Source organism: Leucoraja erinacea, chromosome 33 (genome assembly GCF_028641065.1).
Source record: "Leucoraja erinacea ecotype New England chromosome 33, Leri_hhj_1, whole genome shotgun sequence".
NCBI classification, from domain to species: Eukaryota; Metazoa; Chordata; class Chondrichthyes; order Rajiformes; family Rajidae; genus Leucoraja; species Leucoraja erinaceus.
In genome coordinates, this window is record NC_073409.1 from 11,216,233 (window position 1) to 11,237,355 (window position 21,123).

Here is a 21,123-nt window from a genome sequence, read left to right on the forward strand (position 1 = left end):
AACCAGCCCTGACCCGTCTCAATGGGTTCCCACAATATCGCCCTCTTCCTTCCAAATATTACGTTAACTCCAGCCTGTTACTCCGGCATCCGGCCTCACCTGGATCTTGGATTGGGTGACCCGTTCCTCCTTATCAGCCGACGGCCAGGAACTGGGTTTGGGGGGGCTGACCGGGCCGCCGTCTCGATGCGACGAGCTCGAGCCGTCCGCGTCTCGGCCGTGGACCACTCCGCTCTGGGAGTCGTGGATACTTGGAGTGCAGCCCATGGCGGGCGGGCGACCGACCGACGCCAGGCCGCCCCCCCCCCGGGCCCGGCCCGCACCGCCCGCTCGCTCGCCTCGCACCGACCGCTCTCCGGCGCAAGCGACGGACCGAAAGCCTCAGTCCTCCATCGGGGAACCCGAGCTTCCGGGTCTGCCGACTATGGCAAGTTCACGGCCCTGTGTGGACCATGGGGGCGAGTTGTCGACGATCACTCGAGTCCGGAATCCGGCCCCAGACCTGCCACCGAGCGTCCAGAGCTGCCGCCTCACCTCTCACCTCGCCTGACGTCAATGGAACTCGCCACCCAATTGGCCGGCGGCCGCGCGGGGAAGCAGCTGGAGTTGTGGTGGGAAATTTAAAGCGGCGAAGTGTCCGCGCCGGGCACGAGCTGTCCGCGTGCCGCGCACCAACGGTCTCCGCGCGCGCGCGCGTGCGCGGCATAGCCCATGGCGCCGGGACTTCATCCATTAACCTGAGGTGAAGCCACCGTAGATTTGGTCGCTAGATTTTGTGACGATACAAAATAAAAGGCAGGAAGAGGATCGTAGGAACGTACAAAGTGATATGGAGAGGTTAATGATAGGGCAAATGTAGTATAGCGTGGGAAAAGTGAAATTGTCCATTTTCTATACAATAAAAATTGAAACGTCTTATCAGAGTTTTGGGGTATTGTAAAGACTTGAAATGTTGAGGGGTTTAGATGTCCGAGCGAATGCTTTGTAAAATACTTGTATACAGTGCAGCATGTAATCAGGAAAGTTGCCAGAATGTTATTTTATGGAAAAATAGAGAATCTGTGCTTCAGAGTATTGTATTATCCAGTGCCTGTCTGTATTATTGATTTATTGTATATTCATTTCTTGTGATGTTGCAGAGGGATCTAACTGTCCTCCAAATGTGAATGGTTTGTAAAAACATTAGTGATATAGTACAGATATTAGTGTGCACATGCCTGAATTATGTGTACAGCACTGGTCTCTTTAAGGAAGAATGTTAAAACATTGTAAGCAATTGAGGACAAGTTCATTGGACAGATGCTGTAACGGGTGGATTGACCAAGCTAAACTTGCGTCTGCTGAGGTTTAGAAGAGAGTGAAGGATGTATCAAGGGGGAAAGCCGCATTTTACAGCTCTCCCATTTGACGCTGAGTGGCAGTAATCTGTTGGGGCGGAACCATGAACTGTTTTGTTGAGAAACCTGGTGTGATGGCAACCTGGTCATATAGGAGAACGGCCTGTATTATCCTGTAAATTGCAACATAAATACAATTATGTATTTTATGAATTAAACATCTTTCCAGGGGAAAGAATCAGTGGCAAAGTGCCATTGAATCATCCATGGCAGTGGCCTTGTATAGGGTGATTTCACGAAAGGTCACTGGAGCGTAGATCCGCACCCACGTGACCGAAAATTTAAACTGGAGTACACTTGGTACTTCCGGTACATGTTAGTGAGTGGGAAAACACACACTTTCATACCCGTTAAAAACATCGAAAACGGCCAGTTTTTGAGCTGCAATTTACTGTGCCAGTCCGAGTGACAGTGAGGCACAGCTACCTAAATTTACAGTCCAAAAAAAAGATAGAAACTAAGGTAAATTCAAGAGGGAGCTGAAGGTGCAAAACCAGCAGAAGTGCTTTGCGGACATTTGTCGTGGAGATTTAAAGATCCAAAATATCAGGAATTATCGCGTTTGCTCGCTGCATTTCATCAAAAGTAAGGCATTATTGACTTTTTTATCTTTATTCATTTGTTATATGAAGAGTTTTAAAAGTGAAAAATCCGTCAGTAAAATTGCAAAATCGCCCATGGTTCTCAGGTGGGTTTTAACATGCAAAATGAAAACGCTTCTGAAGCTACATTTACCATTTAAATAATCGTAAACTATCAATGCTGTCCCCTGCTCTATTCAATCTGTACCCATTTGTGTGAAGTCTTGGGGTGCTTTTTCCTTGTTGCAAAACAGTTGAACATCTGCTATCCTATGAGAAGTCCTCAAAGAAGGGAGCTACTGTTGATTAAGAAACTGACAAGGCTACTTCAGGGAGACCTGCTTACACTTGCTGGAGATGGTACACTTGCAGGGGGTGGATCAGTAGATCCTTGGCTGAAGGTTGCAAGGTATATGTTGCTTCTGAGAACTGTGTCCAATGTCAAATCCACAGGCAGCTGTTCAGTCCCAATTAATTTGTGATACTAGGCAGAGTTTCTCTAATTATAATCCCTCAGATCTATGGGAATCTGTATTCTCAATGAGAGTTTAAGACAAGATTGGTCCTGTCCTTTGGTCCTAATTTTAGCCTCCCCTACTCCTTTGCTACAACAATTAGCTGTATATCAGGAAATCCATATTGGAAATCAAGTGCTGTGCAACAGTAAAGGAAGAGCTTGCATTACCAGAACGCTTTTACCAACATAAATGCCCCATACCAATACTATCCTTTGAAGTGTAATCATTGCTGTAGTGAGGACGACTACTTATTAGAAGCATTACATGGATTACTTCTGCCAAGTTATCAGGTAATAATGTAACTGATTTTCATTCATTTGATTGCAGGCTTGATAGAAATTAATCTCTGCAAATGGGCACATTACTTGCAGATAAACAAGTGTAAGCATGGACAGTGAAATCCATCAATCATAGTCATAGGTTTTCAAGGAATTGTTAAATGCTCATGATGTGGTTCCTGCCCAAAAAGTGACCCTCAATTGTCACTACTCCATCATCAAACTCTGCTAGTTTTCAGCTCTGCAAATGGATAAAGTTCTTGAACAAGGATTATAATTACCCACAACACACTCTGAAAAAATTGAATTCAATAGATTTATTTATTAAGAAAAAGAATTCTACATATTTTGCATGCTCATTCAACATACTGCAGTAAAATACAAATAAACCATTAACTAAACCATGTGTTGCTAAATACACTTCAGAATTTAATTCACTTGTCATTTTGCTTGTTTCCCAGAAACAATGTTTGCAGATTTTTTTAAATATCATTCCAAAGGGCAAATGGTCCAGTTCCATGTACCTGGGAAACATTTGTTCCTAGACACAAAAAAGAGGAAAAGGACAGGGAATTACAAATCCAGGGAAGAGCTGCTGCAATCTGAAGTCTCCTCTCTAGGAGCATCGAGTGCATTTGGCAAGTCTTGCATGCTAGAAGAGCATCCCTGCAGACGGGTGGACTTAAAGGCCAGAGAAGTAAATAAAGCAAATGCTTCTGCGCGGGCAGATGGAGTCAGCAGAGATGTAGAGGTTCAAAGAGCCTATTTCTATACTCTGTAACTGTATGCTGCTGTTTGAGAGCTGTTGAGCTCCACCCACTGGCCACACAATCTGTCAGCCTGCAACACTCTGCAACTCTCCTCGTATGGATTCTCTAAACCCCTGGATCTTAATGGGTTTACAGCAGTGGGAAAACTTTGTTTCCAGGAATAAAATTTAATGCTTTTTCAATCAGAAAGCTAGAGCCCAACATGTCTCCTCAGGCCAAAATGCATACCAGCAATATTTGACAGCCCGTACCGCATGCAATAGACTCTGGGGTTCAAGTGAGTTCAGCATTCAAGCGAAACAATTACAGACTTGAAACAAATTAATTGAAGACAAATGATGGAGCATCCCAGTCTTATTTTAAACACTTCACCAATTAAGAGATTCACAGTATGAAGGTCCACACAAAGCTGAATACATGCATGCCCAGGAATTCTACTGCACCCTAAAAGTTGTGGGTGCAGGTGATTGTGTGTGGCACGTGTAGTTGGGCAGTCGCCAATTGAACTTTGGAGCCTTGCAAATTGGATAGGAAGGGGGAGATGAGGAAATTACAATGCTTGAATGGTGGCAAGTTGAGAGGCGGGTGATATTGGGGCTTGGAAACAGGATAATTGTGGGAGAGAGATGCAGTCAGAAGGATAGGAGGGGAAGGAATTGCCTTGCCAAGCAGGAGTCTGCTATGTTGCAGTCTCTCCAGCGAGCAACCACAGTTGCTCCTGAAACAACATGGTTCAAGTTCTTAAGCACCCTCCAAAAGAACATTGCACAGGAGAACTATCACAACATGTATCCCCTATATGGAAAAAGTCTCGGCATACCAGTGGTCTCCTCTGGAGATGCCTAATGAATTTAAGTGATGCAAATCACTCTGGAAATGGCAATCAAACCTGCTGATGCTGGAAATCTGAAATTAAAAATATTGGAAACACACAGCAGGTCAGGCAGCAACCACGGAGAGAGAAGCAATTGACATGTGACTGCAACCCTTCCTTTTTGTTTCTCTTTCCACAGATGCTGCCTGCCCCGCTGAACATTTTTTCTAGCATTTTCACTTTTATTCAGGTAAGTGGTTCAGCCTCTGTGAAACTCTGGTTACCTGGGTATGAGCTCATGCACTCCGTCTCTCGGGGTTTTTTTTAAGTCCCAACTCTCGACATCAGGTGGCAACAGAGAGACATTTTATGGTAATGCATGGATTTATGCCAAATCATTTGCCTCACAATATTCAGCTGCCAAATAAAATCTTATACAAGATTTTTTTTTTTAAATGAGCATTGCAAAACTGCTAATTCCTACACCAAATACAAACATGGTCCTCAATGGAATTCCAGTAAATTTAATTTAAAATGTTGAATAGAGTGGAGAATGACAACAGTACGTGATGAACTGAAAATGTTATCACAAAAAACCTGAAATAACTTGTGACCTTGTCAAGTGGAATTGAGAAGCCAGAGTCATTAAATGAGGAAATGTTTGTAAGTCAACAAGAGGACCTTTGTTGCAGATTACACTTTAATTTGAGCATATCTCTTCGATATAATTTTAAAAACCAGCTTTGAGTAGTGATTGATCACTGTTAAAGTACAACCTACAATTCATGCATGTGTTTGTCTAAAGTAAATTCAACCTATGTTTGAGTCGAGGCTTGAGCTGAATTAACATGGGTGAATAGGATCAACAGTGGCTTTTGCACAGATTTTGCTATTCGGTTAATTGTGGGTGATCCAAGTCTTAGCTCTAATCACCCCCCCCCCCCCCCCCCCCCCCCCATAAGAATCAATAACATCGTCTAACAAAAATGTATCCATCTCTATTTTGAAAATTTCAGTTTGTTCCAAACCAGGCTTTTGGGGGAGAATTGTTCCAAAGTTTCACCATTAGTTGATGAACATTATCATGGATTTGTTTTCTAATTGTGTTTTGCACTAATGTCGTCTTCTTGCACATTCTGACTTTTTGCTGTCTTGCAAAATATGTGTCATTTATGTTTCAATGTGTTGTCTGAGCCTATGCGTTAGTGTTCTGCCTCAAGCAAGATTTTCATTGTACCTGTGCATATGACAATACATTTAACAAGTAATGTTAGAAGAAGGGGTTGTAAGAACAGAGACGTTTTAACGTTGCAGGCTACATTGAGAAGATTATGAAAAAAGGAAGTTGGGATCCTTGATTTTATAAATAAAGACAGACTACAAAAGCAAGCTAGTTGCACTGAAGCTTATTTCATAACTATTGTTTAAGGACCAGCTGGGGCACTGTGGCCAGTTTTGGGCATCACAATTGAGCAGGTTGCCAATGCCATGGACAGGCTGTAAAGGAGGGTGCCCCAGTGAAGAACTTAATGTCTGTGGAGCGCTTAAACTGGGGTTCATTCCTCAGCTATGAAGAACGTTTTATAGAAATATCCACAATTATGAGGATAGGGTAATGACAAATTATTTACATTGGCAAAATTGTTGGTGACCAAGAGTCCATGGACTTGGGATAATTGACAAAAGAACCAGCAATAGCCCAAGATGATCAGTTGTCATATGACTGTGCTCTGAAATGCATGTCAGAGAGTTTTGGAAAAGGGTTAATTAACAATAAAATGAGTGATCATTTAAAGGGCACTGCAACACTATTGAGTAAATTAGGAGACTTTTTCAAATAATTCACAAACAATCAACATTGGTAAATCGCCTCTTTCTGCCCCAGATTATTGCATTTAAACTCTTTATCAAGAGGTACTTCTTGACATTACCACCAAATGGCTGAGATCTGATTGTATGATGGCTTCTTGTTTGGGAACAACTCTCCTACCCACATCAATGGAATTAGTTTTTTTACTTCTTAAATATCTTTGTCAGATCAATTATTGTTTTATCTTTTATTCTCCAAATTAGTTGCTCGGCCGAGCCATTCTCAATAGCAGATGCCTCAAGGGGACGATCCTGACCTATGGAGCAAAAGAAGAAACTTGCTGTCTGTAGGAGGGTGGAAACGGAATCAATCAAAACTTTCCAAAGGAAATTGAATGAGTACTGGAGAAGGAATGGTTAAAGGCTCTAGGGAAGGAACAGGGGAATAATTGGAAGAGATTACTGTACTAGAAGTCAATATTCACATGGCGGGCCTGTCTATATAATTTAACCATTTTCAGTTTGAGTATCATTCGGATAAATTTGTGGTGTAATGCTCACAGAACAATTTATGCTCCAACCTGTGGTGCCCAAAACTAAATAGAGATTAATCACAATTTCGTAGAACTGAGACCTCTTTTCACCTCTTTGTATTCCAGCTCCTTGGGATAAATTCCAATAGCCATTTTAATTATTATTATTTAATTCGACCCTGCAATACTCAGTTGAAATACGATTGGAGAGTGCCACGGCGACGGATGTCACATGTCCAGCAATGAAAACCACCTCCCAAAGAATTAGCATTCCGAATGTTGACTTTAATTGTGGCAATGCCTAAAGAGAAAAAAAGGGGGTTTTCAATTACTGGTATCAGAGAACGCAACAGTCTTGTAGTTAACATTTTCCAACCTATCTAATTTTTGATCTTGGACTTTTTTTCGAAACTATGTATGTGATAAGATAATACTATAGCCTGCACTGGTATTTTCTCTTTGCAGTATCTTGTGTGTGGCTTGATTATACTCGTGCATAGGTTGGTTTGGCTGGCTAGCATGCAAACTAAGCTTTTCACAGTATCACGGTATACATGACAACTATCAACCAATACCAATTAACGCGAGACTCCTCTGTGTCACTCCTGTTGTCTGCAGCATAGTTGCAGATGTATTGTAACTGGACAGGCATTGAGTGATTTAGGAAGCAACTGTTTATTAACATTCCTTGGGAAAACGAATGTTGGCAATTCACCATTTGGCTATGCAGCTGGATGGGTATGTGTAAGAGAGAGAGTTGCACTAGACAAACAGCCCATTCAGGCCACTATCAATGCCAGTTTAAGTACTGATCTATACTAATCTAATTTCCCAGCACTCAGCCCATGGCTTTCTATGCCATGAAGTCTGAAGTGTTCATCTAAATTTATTTTAAATTTTATAGAGTATTTTACTTCACCATCCCCTCCAGCAGTGTGGTGCACATTTTAACTAACTTCTGGCTGAAAAAATGTCTTCCTTTGTTTCCTTCTAAACCTCCCACCCAAAAATCTATTCTCGGTGGTTATAAACACCACTGCTGAAAGGAAACATTTCTTACCGTCTACTTTATCTTTGCCTCATAATTTTGTAGCACTCTTGGCCTCCTCTATTCCAAGGAAAATAAACCACCCTCGGCTCCCTCCACTCAAGGTAAATCCATCCTATATGATGGCAACCAGGACTGTACTGTGACTATTTTAACTGAGGTTTTATAAACTTGTACCATAACCTCTCTCTTACATTCTGTGTTGTGAATACACACAAGTATCTTGTGTGTATTCTGTACCACCCTCTATCTCTGCCTTTAGGGATCCCAACCAATAGGACCCAACCAATAGTCCAACCAAAATGCATCATCTCACATTTTTCAGGATTACATTCCATCTGCCAATGCTCTGCCCATCTTACAAACCTGTCAAGAGCGTTTTGTCATATGTCTCAGAAAGAACAATTAAATTCTTACTTGCTGCAGCACAACAGAATACAGTGCATTCAGAACGTATTCAGACCCCTTCACATTTTCCACATTTTGTTACGTTACAGCCTTATTTTAAAATTGATTCAATTCATTTTTTTTAATCAATCTACACACAATGAAGAATGAAGAAACGAAAACAGATGTTTAGAAATATTTGCAAAGTAATTAAAAAGAAATAACTGAAATATCACATTTACATAAGTAACACAAAACTGAGTAGATAATGATGTAATCACATCTCTAATCAACTGTTCAGTTTCTATCCTTGGAAGTCGGGCATGTTTAGTAAGGATCCCAATGTTGAAATTTCCCTATCAAAACATGGGCAAAGGATTCCTGTTTTAATCAAGGAAGAAAGGAATTGTGAATGACATTACCTAGTTTTTCAAACATCTTATGAATGTTAGTCTCATTCTTTTCGACCATCACTCGCTTCTCATCCAGCATCAGAACATTCATGGACAACCACTTTGAAGACATCCACAAAGGGTGATCTGGAGGGTGGGGATGTAGGGTTGTGGAGGGGGCAAAACATAATATTGGACCTCAAGTACAAAAATTATTTCACAAATTGGCCACCAAGATTTTAATTTTTTTTGTCAGAAGAATTGTTTCTTTGTCATTTTGCAAAATAGACATTTAACATTTGCATATAATACATACTATCTACAACCAGAACACAGCACACACTCTGCCCATCCTATGCAAACAAATTTGATTACCCAAATTCAGAATGTCAATGACCCCACTCGCTACCAGGCCAGAGCTGGGGTCTCCAAGACATCAATCCTCTTCAAGGGAGTCGCTACTCTGTTAGAACCCCCCCCCCCACTAACCCCAGAGTCTCGCTAATCCTCTCCCCAAACTCAACCCATAATCTTTCCTCAACCCTAATCGTCTCCTATCCATCCCAGCCCAGTCTACTGTCCAACATTCAATAGCTCGCTGCCTGCAGGAGATAAATATTGAATCTGATATTTGAGTGCCGTGCAATGTGGGAACCTGTCACAGTGACCTGACATGCAGCATTGTGTCCGGTAAGACCATGGAGCTTGGGTCCTCCTGACACAGGCCGTGCAGCCCACACTAGCCTTGCTTTAATGCCCAAAATACATGCAGAAGGATTTCTAGTCCTTCGTCTGTAATAAATTTCTAAAACATGATTATTTGTATCTTAATGGATGGAATTTTAAGAACCTTTTGAAAAGTTGCATCAAATAATTTTAGCATAAGCTCAGCCCAGCATGTGTGTTGACTGTCACCCATGGCTCTTACATTAGTGGAAAGGATAATGGAAATTAAGTTTACACAGAATTGAACTATGGCTTAATAGTCACTGATTTGTTCGGCTGATTTCTGGCAGGTTGTACCGGCTGAAGATAAGGGTATCTACCACATTTGTACTAACTCAAACACTGGAGCCATTGATCCCATAATAAATTATTGATCAAACTAGATTGAAGTGCCTGTGTTTGTCTCACAAGTTTTATGGGTTAAATAAAGCTTTTGTATTTACCGTCTGATATCAGAGGAGTAGGGGGAGAGATGATAGTCCAGCCAGCATTTTTGAAGACCTCGATCTGAAAGTTATAAGGTGAAAGTGAATGTGAGGGATCGGTGAATTAGCTTTTGTCGCCCATCCTCCACACAAGCAGAGATACACAACATAAATACCACTCATATCAAATTCCTGTATCATCAATATATTCTTGGACTACAAAAACCACAGACCCGAACATATTCTGCAATAACCATTTCAGGTTACTGCTGGGGGTGAAATAGCCCAGCTTTACCACAGTAGACTGCAATAGAAGGACTGTGTGGAAATACTAATTATTGTTGAGAAGTTTAGGATGAGGCTCTCGGCTCAGACATGATTTTCTGTAAGTTCTTAAGCTGGAATGGATTGGTCTTTAAAAGCAAATGAAAACACTTAACACTGACACACGTTTTAAAAATCTAATCCTGAATCCTTTACTCGAATTAAACTCATACTTCTAGGCAACCTTACTTGATGACAGGGACGGTCAGGGTTTGACAAAACCAAACCAGGTCCGATTATATTGAAAGTTGCATCGATATGCATAGGGTTTGGATCCTTGAAGGAGAGGGTGTGAACGTTGTATGTCGGAGCAAGATGTCTCCGCATCCACTCAATCCCCATGAAATTAGTCACCTGTAAAATAAAACAATCTCATCAGATTGTGTAATATACAATGCATCTGAGCAATAAACAAAGGTGATTCACGGAATCAGAGGCTAGGCTGAATGTAGTGGGAATAGAACGTGCATGAGAGAAACAACTGATGTCCAATTATCTCTCTAATACTGCCAGCCAAGGTCGGACGGAATACTGAAACAATTAGACTTTGATGAGGGCAAATTGAACCTGAAAGAATGTGCCTACCTGACTCCTTTGTGCAAATATATCCTTCCCAGCTCTCATGAAATCAGCAGCATCAAAGCAGGGTTCAAACTCGGTGGTCACAAATTTCCCTTCAGCAGCCAGCTTGTGTCTGTCTTCCACGGAGGATATAGGGTACTCCTGCACAAGAAACACTTGGCTCACATCCAGATTCGCACTACACAAAGACAACATTCAGAACGCAAAACATGACGTCGCTCCCCATAGAACACAAATTCCAGGTCTCCCAGTGCCATGCTGTGGAACTATTCTGCTTTGTTGGGAAATTCATCAGGTTTCCATGGCTGAATGTTTAGTAGCTTCTGACTGGAGTTGCGGATTTTTTAAATGTTGTCACTCTCCAATGATCAAAGACGCTTCTGAGTGACTGCTGTAATCAACTCGCAAGAAAACTCGTGCATTTTCAAAAAATTATTTTCTTTAAATTAAAGTCAATTACTTTAAAATATTGCAGTTGGGAAAGAAAGAAATAACTGGGCAGAAAGATTGGAGGCAAAGATCTAGTGATCATACCTCCGATGGGATTAGCGACTGGCTTCACCAGCATTGCAGCGACTAGTGTCCTCTCCCCCAACCCCTCCCGAAAAAGTGAATGTAATCAAGCTTGTGCACATGTCCGTAATACTAAGGGTGAACATGTCCTCATAGCATCTGTAGAATGACTAGAGCCCCGACTCCTCCTTATCCCCTTCCCAGATCTCCAAACCCTACTCCCTTACACACATTGGGACTTGAGAGAATTCCCTTCCTGATCATTAATTCTGTTGTAAGATGTACTCTGCCTCAATGAGCCTCCCACTTGAGAGCACCACTCCTGACTTACCATGTTGTACAGCTCGTCTGACATTTGTGGTTTGGGGGCAGTTGTCCATTTGGCTCCACGCAGAAAGTAATCCTTAATGAGTGGCCGATATGCCCTATATTCAAAGAAACGTGCCCTCCATGCCATCGGCGCCTCAATGATTTCATTGCCAACCACCAGCAGTATGTCCCTTGGCATGGCAGCGTACATGCCTGAGAGGAGAGAATGAGCTTATGGGCAATGTCCACTGCAACACCGTGAGACTCAAAGTATGAAAACAATTTATCATTGGAGGGGTGGCTGGGAGGCCTTAATGTTCATCATGGATATCAATATTAATACTTCCAGTCCACCTCCACATATCCCAATTACCATTATCACAATGATCCTCTGTACAATGATTCAGTGCTGAGGAACTCTGGTTTGAAACATTCCAGAACTGTCTTACTCCGATCCATCCTGCCCTGAAGAGCTCATGGAACATCTCAAGGGACCAGGATATGAGAAAAGGGGACCTGCTGCCTCATTTGTTCTAAACCTTAGTAAAAGGCAGTCTCTCCTCAAAGACTGTCGGTTCTAGGTCAATTGAAACCTGGAAAATGGAGTCTGTTGGACTTCTTTTGAGCAGTCAGCCCCCAGGCCATGTAGTATCGGTCAGTAAAACTATGGCTAATTTGGTTATTGTCTTCAATTCTATTTTTCTGACTAATCCCCAAAATCCCCGTTGACAAAAAGTATTTCTATTCCAGACCTGAATCAATCAGTGACGCCATTCCTACAATTTTCTATGGTGGTGAATTCACGACCATCTGAGAGAAGAATTTCTCCTCATCTCCATCTTAAATTGGTGATCCCTCATCTGAAAGTTCTGCACACTACCAAGCATCCTCACAACATCCATCCAGTTAATCCTCCTTGGTTTCAAAACATCATCTCAGTCACCTGGACCCAGACACTAAATCTGCTTACCGCTCCTCATGAGATTATCCCTATATACTAAGAATCAATGTCGGGATCTGTGGAATCACGTCTATATCCAAGGCAAATTATCCTTCCTTAAATAAGCAGACCAATCCTAAGCAAGGTTCTAGAAGAGCTCTCAAAGTCCTATAAACTTGTGGCAAACTCAATCTTCTTTTATCTGAAGGCCAGCATTCGATTTGTCTTCCAAGTTGTTTGCATGAGGATTTTATCCATGCAGTCATGCAGCTCACTTTGAAGACTGGAATTCAATAGTTTCACACCATTTAAATAATATATCTTCTCCCTTCCAAAGCAGACAGCTTTACATTTCTCCACATTATACTCCATCTGCCAAACATTTGCTCATTTACATAAATTGTTTATATCTCTTTGTAGATATAACATCTTCCTCACGACTCATTTTATCAATAGCAAACTTTAATAAAGTTACCTTGCTTGACTCCACTGAATTAGTAATGCCACAAAGGCTGGTCAATACCTGCCAAAACTGAATCCCAACATCACACATACAGCAGTTCTAGTAGGTGCCTCATCAACAGCCCCGTCTCATGGTTTTTCAGAATGTGAGGAAAAACTGCTTGCATTAATAGTGACACCCACATTTAGAGCATGAGAATATAATACTGTGATGGAACAGGCTCAACAGACAAATAGTCTTCTGTGTCACTATGTTTCTGTCCTTCTCCGGTCATCAATACGATTGCTGCAAAGGACCTGGTTAAAGGGTGAACATATTTCCTGTGGTACCAATCTCTGCTTGGGCAGTAGATTGCTTCGCTGTTCAGCTGAAGTGTGATCATCTGGTTTATTTTGGTTAAACCATTGGCAGACCTAACAAAATAACTGGCAGGGGTGCAGTGGCAGAGAGACGGATTCAAAATTGTCAGGAGCAAATAACTGCTTTGAAAGCAAAGTTGGTGGATAGGGATGGTGGAAGTTTACCCAGGGCCTCCAATATTCTTTGTATGAAGTGATGAAATGGAGATGGGTCCTTATGAGTTAGCTGCACCTCAGCAAGCACTCGTACCTACTGAATATGAATAAAAAACTGTAGGTGGTGGACATCTGAAAGAAAACCAGAAAATGCTGGAAACGTTCAACGGTACAGGCAGCATCTGCGGAATGAGAAACAATCAACATTTCATGTCAAAGGCCCAAAGAAGAGTCTTTAACTTCAAGCATTTCTGTTTCCCTCTCCACAGATGCTACCTGACCTGTTAAATGATTACAGCAGTATCTGTTTTTATTTCTTACCAAATAGAAGCTAAAGTTGAATTCATCATTCATTGTCTTAGACAATATTTTAACCAAATAAAAAAATCAATTTACCTGTAGATTTAAAGTCTGGTGTATTATAATTCTCAGACCAGTTGATAATCTCTGGGTGCTTGACAACCACTCCCTCACCACGGAGTACATTACACATCTCTTCAATCTCGGCAACAGCTTTGCTTATGTGCTCTTTAGGAAATCTTTGGCCTCCATATTGCTGGTAGAAGGGCCAATATTTCTCATAGGTATTGGCCTGAAACAGGAAACGTTCATCAGGGCAGTCTTTGCAATTAGTAGGAAACTAGACCAAGTGCAGACCCGTTGGGTCTGCCCCCCCAACGCAGCCGTTCGCTACCTGTAGCGCCCACGGGAGACGTGGCCCTCCAACTCAAGCAGCTCAGGAATCAGCAGTGCGGCTGTTTTTAAATGGCATCTTTGAGGCGAGATGCGGGCGCCAGCAGCCGTTATGGTCGCTGGCCAGCAGGAGGCGACAAAATGAGTGAGTGGGGGGGGGGGGGGGGGGGGGGGGGGGGGAAGGGATTTTATTTAAAATGTGTACATAAAACACGACGAAATTTAATGAGGAGTGGATACTTGGAATGAAAAGTGAAATCTCTACCGAAATGGAAACAAACTCGGCGTTTCTGGGTCTGACGTTAGCGTAGCAACATAATCAAAGGCTGGCAGCCACAAGTCAGAAACACACACAGCCAGCCAGCCACAGAGTTTTAATATTATAATAATAGAAGATAGATGAGAGAACTGTCATTTTTTATTAAATGATCATTTTCTATGGTACTGGGTTTGATGGCCAATTTGGGGGTTTCACTCCCAAAGGATATTTTTTCTGCTGACACTCCAGTCTATTGCTGGGGGAGTGCAACATTATTTCAGGTGATTTTTTTAAATTGTGCTTCTGTCAAAGGTTGGGGTTTGGGGAGCAAGGGGTTCTCCTGGGCTCCAATTTCTTCTTTCAACCTTTTCCACCAGAAACAGAGTAATTAGTCTTCACCTCATTTGGTCCATTATCCAAGTCACAAAAGATTCTTCAGTCACAAATAATTTATTTTATGAACCAGATGCCACAACTTACATTTTTCATTTTTTGAGAAAAACAGTCCATCAAATAAAGCAAACCTGCAGCTACATTTTCCTATTTCCCCTCACCTCCACCTTCACTCGGACCCGCTCCATTACTCTCATATGCTCCCTTACTCTCACCCACATCCTTACCTACTCTCTCACACCCACCCATACTCTCATCCTCACCAGCTCCTGCATGCTCACCCCTATCCTGACCTACATCCTCACTCCACCCTTACTCTCACCCCCCTCCCCACCTTCAGCTGCACAGCTTTTATTTATGAGCATGAATGGAAATCAGTTTCTGCAGTTCAACTGAATTATTACCGAGAATTATGCTATTCAGTAAATGAATGCATTTTTAAAACAAGCATTTTAATTTGGAAACTTCTCAAACATTATTTAATTTGTTAAAATACTTTGATATTTTTAATAAAGATAATGCAAGATGATGCTTTAATTTTTGTTCCAACTGATTGAAGTGGTAAGAGATTAATCACTGTACTAATAATTGGAAGTAACCCACTAGTTAGCAGCACTAGCCCTAGGCTTCAGTGGATGTCTGACTTGCAGTGTTATTTGTAATCTATATAAATGACATGGATGAGATTGTAGGTGGTCTGATTAATACATTTGCAAATTACATGAAAATTGGGTGGCGTCAAAGACAGCATAGAAAGTTGTGGAAAGATACAGTGGTACATTGGTCAGCTGGAAAATTAGGCAGAGTAGTGGCTGATGGTATTTAATCCAGACAAGTATGAGGTAATGCATTTTTGGAAGTCAAATTCTGGTAGGATATACGTAGAGTAAATGCAGGGACCATAGGGAGTGATGATGCACAGAGAAACCTTGGGATGCAAGACCCCAGTTCACTGAAAATAGATGCAGCTGGAATTTGATATGCCTGCCTTCATAGATAGGCATTGAGTATAAGAGTTGGTATGTTATGTTGCAATTGTACATATTATTGGTTAGAATGCATTTAGTGTATTATGAGCAATTTTGTTGTCACACAACTGGAAGCATGTGACAGCAATAGTGATAGTGTAGACGATTCACCAGGATGTTGCCCGGAATGGAGGACTGTAGTTAAAGGAGGGATTGGATAGGCTGGGTTTATTTTCATTGGAATGTAGGCAGCTGAGGCGTGATGTTATAGAGATTTAGAAATATATAGATATTTGTGAACCTCCCTTGACCTCTTTCCTCATGGACTCAATACAAACCTTCACTTCCATTGTGAAAGGGGGTACACATGCATTTTCTGGTCTCCCAACAATCACTTCTTCCAGTGGGTCCCACTCATTGTAGGAGCAGACGGGACACTCTTTGGCCAGAGCATCAGTAGCCTGGTCCTTGTGATCATCATCTGCAACACAGGAACTCTTAGCTGTAGTAGCAGCAGCAGCAGCAGCCTGAGTGCTTTGGAACGTTTTCTGCACCCATCCTGCAACGGCCCGGCCAATCTGAAAGACATAAGGCTGAAACATCAGAAAATGCTGAGACTTGGTTACTATCATGAGCTCAAAATGGATCCCTCATCCATCGTTGGATTTCCGAGGCAGTGGAACAAACACAGTTAGAACTGCCAGTTAAATTACGTCATCACAATTTTATAAGGAACAGTAGATTATTGGGCTTCTGCGGAAGGGAGCTTCACAGCTGGAGAAGACAAACCAGGGAGTATATGGCTGTGTGTGACCTCATATTACCTCCTATACCACTCATGCAGGGCACTGACCAGCACCTATTCCCATCCCCACCCTGGTACTGCTTAGTACCCCCCACTCCCCCTGCACTGCCCACCACCTGGGCACTTTCCAGCACCCATCCACTCCCCCATCCCCCAGGCACTGCCAAATATCCACTACTGCCCTGGTTCTGTCAACACCCAGTCCCGCCAAGACACTGCTAAACGAGCACCCCATCTGGGCATTGCCCAGCACACACCATCACCCAGGCATTGACCAACACCCACCTACCCTCATCCTATAAATATTTGGGTTAAACTATCAGTCAACCTATTTATTTTCAATCTTTCCACCAATATTTGTACAAGCAATAAATGAAATTGTTCAACATGAATGGAAAAACACACCACAACCTTTTGATGCTTTTATATTTCTCCTAGAGTATGAAGACGTGATTGGAGAGGAATCCTTACTTCCTGCGACCCATAGACAATGCAGCAGGAGGTAATTCCCAGTCACATTAAAACCTGGACATTTTCAATTATTATTAGATGCCAATCCTGATGCATCAATATATTGTAATTAATAAATCTTTGTATATGCCGTGTACAAACCATGAGTTACTCTCCCCCACCGCTCAGGTTGGTCTTCTGGAAATGGCAGAGATTAGTTGAAGGTTGCTGAAATAAAGTGTATTAACAACTATCGTGAAGACCCAGCACTAAAGGACAGCTGTGGAGAGTCTATTTTGCACTAATGAAAATTGTGGTTTCTACATTCAATCAGTTTAATAATATTAATTTTATTCACTCAGGCAGAACGTCAAGCTCATTCTGCATCTCCCTGTTCACTCACTAAATGATAAATTATGTTCATTGCACTGCCAGCACTGTGTATTTGCACATGCTGTCTGTTTCAACCCCTGTACTACAAAGTGAAAAAGAGTGAATGGCATTTTAGTACTTTGCAGCCTGATAATTTCTCATGTACATTCAAACTTGTATGATTCAGATTCAGATTCGGGACTGATATCATTCATATTACAGCTAGTGTATATGAAAGACATATCTTATTTCAAACCTTTTCTGGATCAGCTGTTAAAGGGAAATTGCTGGTCGCGACATTTCTATTTTTGTTGCAGTGAGGCCAAGACTTGTGAAAGGGAATGCCAGGCTAAGTGGAATGTATAAGCAGCACTCAGAGCACCACAGAAGGCTGGAAGCCAAGTGAATGGATATTTTTAAGGCGGAGATTGACAGATTCTCAGCAGGGGTGTCAGGGGTACACAGGGGGAAGGCAGGAGAATGGGGTTGAGAGAGAAAGATAGATCAGTCATAATTGAATGACATAAACTTAATGGGCCAAATGGCCTAATTCTTCTCCTGTAACTTATGAACTTATTACTCAAAAAGAACCCAGGCTATCCTAGCGTTACTTCCAGAAAAAATACAGGACAATTACATCCTCATCAGTATGTTGAATAATAACAACGGCATTGTTTTAGTTTACATTTTCCTGGCAGTATGTTGTGGTAATTTACTTCTGCAGTACTAACTTAAAATATATTTTTTAGAAATCAGCATGTGATAAACGCTTCAGTCTCAACTAGGCCAGATTGGGAGGAGATACATTCCCACAGGGACTGAGAATGTTGGGACTGAAGCTTCTGTTAACTCGGTCTCCTTCTTCACTACGTGTAGCCTGTTATGCAACAACTTTGGCTCAGAGCTGGTGTTCAATAAATTGCCGTTTCTGCCAGGCACATCTACCTAATCGCTGGACACAAAATGTTGCTTGTAACAATTGTTGTCTCCCGCACATTGTTCTCATTTGAAGTTCACTTTCATTTACTTGTGATGCTAAATGCATTAAAGACTGCCAGCAGAATGAAAATGTGTTTACAACTGGACAAATTCCAGATTGAAGTAAAATATCTAAACAGAAAGCAGATTGGCTCATATCTGAATGGCCTTCAAAATAAATCAGTCCTGGCACATGATTGTATGAAAGTTCTCAGGGCTCCTCCACAAGCTTCTGTTATCCCTCTGCATTCCAACAGATGTGAAGGTTACATTAGGAGTTGTAGAGAACAGACTAGTACCCTTCAGTCCTCTGCATCCATACTGACCTTTTGAATAATATCTTTAGTTTTATCATAAAGGAGAACTACTGTTCTCCAAAGGTCTGTTCATTAAAGCATGTTCCCAAAAGCATCCATCCTTTCACTGAACACAATCAACATTAATTTTCCATTAGTGCAGAGATCATAATACTGAAAGGAACTGCCATTGAATGAATGCAGTTTAATACAACTATCTTCACCAACAGGTTTTGTTGGAGAAATTATCCTGGGGTTATTGAGTGAAATTGCTGCCGTTTTCATTTCTTCTGTTCTTTAATTAGACTTTTGTGCCCCCACCCACCTTAGATTATTGGGCTCACTTCCAACTCGTTGGCTTAAATGTTGTTGTCAACGCTAATATTTTCTAGATCGTTTTCTCCCCACTATTAAAGTGGAAACCTTTATTTTCCTTTAATGCTCGGTATGATTTTGTTCATGAAGTAGGAAATAGTTGTCTCAAAACACAGTAAATGGTAGATATTGCAGCGTGAAGTAATCCCACCCGTCCAAACAAACATCCGGTGTGATTTATACAATACTTTAATGAACAGCTTCAGTATCGCCTCAGACTTTCAAGAGCGAATCTTGATAAAGGAGAGGATTCCCCCAGGTTAACCTGTCCCAGAAATTTGAGACACGGATGAGAAGTTAATCGCAAATGAACTGATTGGGTGGGAATTTCAGTCCCAGTAAGATTTAACCAGCCGTCAGCCAATTCTCACACAACGGCAGGGGGAATCGGCGGGATTCAAGATACTGCTGCTGGACAAGTGCACTGCAATGCCGAAGTGCTCCCGAGCCCCCGGAATCCAGCACTGACATGGGCACTGTTTTGTCACGGTGCATTGTTGGTATTGTTAATTTAATGCGTTGTCAGACCTTCGCCAAAGCGTTCGCATGTGAACGCTCACCCTCACACGCTAGTTAGAAGCATTTGGTCTGTTATTTCACTCTTCGGGTGTTCTTTCCATTAACTTATTCTTGTAGTTTTTAGATGTTTGATTTTGACCGAGTTCAACGTATACCATTTCGTTCGTTGTGTTTTGCGAATTTTAGTTTTGGCTTTAATTTCAAATTCCTAAAACTCATTTTGTACCCCCAGCAAAGCCGATTTTAAATGTATGTTCTCGAGTGGAATTTAGAATCTGTGAACTGGCTGCACATTTCCCTGGTGAGGTTTGGCGGGGCGGGCAGGATGCTGAACCCAGCGCTTTGTTATAGAAGACTGGTTGTTTGCTGTGCTTAACTGCAGCCTTGAGGCGAAGCGCCGGTGTTGGGACCCTCGCATCGGCACATTCGAGAGGAAGGGACGGGGCATACTGACCAGAGCTCCTAAGAAATGGGCTGACTCTGCTCCTCTGCTACCTCCGCGGAGACACCTCACTCGGATCATGGTCCTTCGCTGCCTGCCGCGTGTTCCTGGTCTGCGGTCGCGCTGCCTAAAGCCGGAGCAACCTTTCCCTTGCTCGGAGCTCTCGCCAAGCCGCCCCTTTATAGTCTTGTCCCAGCTCCTATTGGCTGCTATTGACGGCCCCGCCTGACCTTTCACCGGATCCTGAAGATGTCCAAACTTAGAAGTCTTATCGATGCCTTCGCCTCAGCACCCTCCCAACAGAGATGGTGGGGAGACAGGAGAGGTGTCGTGCCGCCCTGCACGACACCGCCGCATCCAGCTGGCGAAAGGGACCAAACTCAACGGCTTGCCAGTCAAATGCGTGACGCAGCAGCAACACTAAGCGATTTTCCATCTCGGTGTCCATACCCCCGCCCTGGCCCCCTCCCCATCCTATCCCAACATTGTGCCTATTCATACAGATCCAACTTACCTGTTTTAATTACGTAGCTCACTGCACCCTGCTCATTCATACACCCTGCTCTTTTATTCAATTTTTACTACTCCTGCCTCCATCACCTCCCAGAGCTCATTCCAGATTCCAGATATTTATTACCCCCATCTTAATTATATGTCGTATAATTGTAGACACCTCTACAATGGAAACATACTCTGTCTATTTATCCTATCTAGAATTGTCATTTTTACTAGACCAGACCAAGCGTGGGGGCCATCGTTTCGCCGTCCTCCGGCAATCAGACGGGAAGCCCTCTCTGTCCTGGGTCCCCCCACGCAACCCGTTCTCATATTCCACGCAATCGATTCTCCCAATTCTGTTAGTCCTTGCTGTCTCCTCCCCTTCCTTAGCCCCCCTGCTGTCTCCTCCCATTCCCCAGCCTTCTGGCCACTCGTCCTTTTCCCTTTCTTGTCCCCACCCACCCCCACCCCCGATCAGTCTGAAGACGGGTTTCGGCCCGAAACGTTGCCTACCTGGACTTAAAACAAAATCCATTGCTGTGTACTTCCCCCAACGCAACCCCCCAACGCAATATTCCACCATTCCATAGCTTCCCCAGGCCCCGTCCCCCAACGTCCACCTCCCCACTGGACCAAAATCCAATTGCGCTGGCAGGAACGCTGGCAGGAACAGGAGTAGGGTTCTCCGATGGCAACATTGTTGCAAATATCTGGGGACTGAGATTGCATTCAGGTGGAAGCACAAAGTGTT

General features: G+C 42.6%; 2 protein-coding genes across 7 annotated transcripts in view; both read right to left on the minus strand.

Annotated features, from left to right (window-relative positions):
- Positions 1-1,343, minus strand: part of pde8a (phosphodiesterase 8A) — a 74,084-nt gene extending 72,741 nt beyond the window's left edge. For all 6 annotated transcript variants that reach the window (XR_008726108.1, XR_008726107.1, XM_055661293.1 and 3 more), the window contains exon 1: positions 100-1,343. Coding sequence is in view for 4 of the 6 variants with exons in the window: in XM_055661293.1 (XP_055517268.1) it covers positions 100-267 (168 nt within the window). In the remaining 2 variants the exon portion in view is untranslated. The remainder of the gene's footprint in view (positions 1-99) is intronic.
- Positions 1,344-3,076: 1,733 nt separating this feature from the next.
- gatm (glycine amidinotransferase (L-arginine:glycine amidinotransferase)) lies at positions 3,077-20,185 on the minus strand. The gene is made up of 9 exons (XM_055661299.1): positions 19,887-20,185; positions 15,976-16,215; positions 13,721-13,916; positions 11,429-11,619; positions 10,588-10,725; positions 10,192-10,356; positions 9,697-9,760; positions 8,558-8,674; positions 3,077-7,001 (listed from the first exon to the last, which is right to left on the minus strand). The coding sequence occupies exons 1-9, from the start codon at positions 19,953-19,955 to the stop codon at positions 6,889-6,891; spliced, it is 1,293 nt and encodes a 430-aa protein (XP_055517274.1). The 5' UTR covers positions 19,956-20,185; the 3' UTR covers positions 3,077-6,888.
- Between the last annotated feature and the right edge of the window lie 938 nt (positions 20,186-21,123).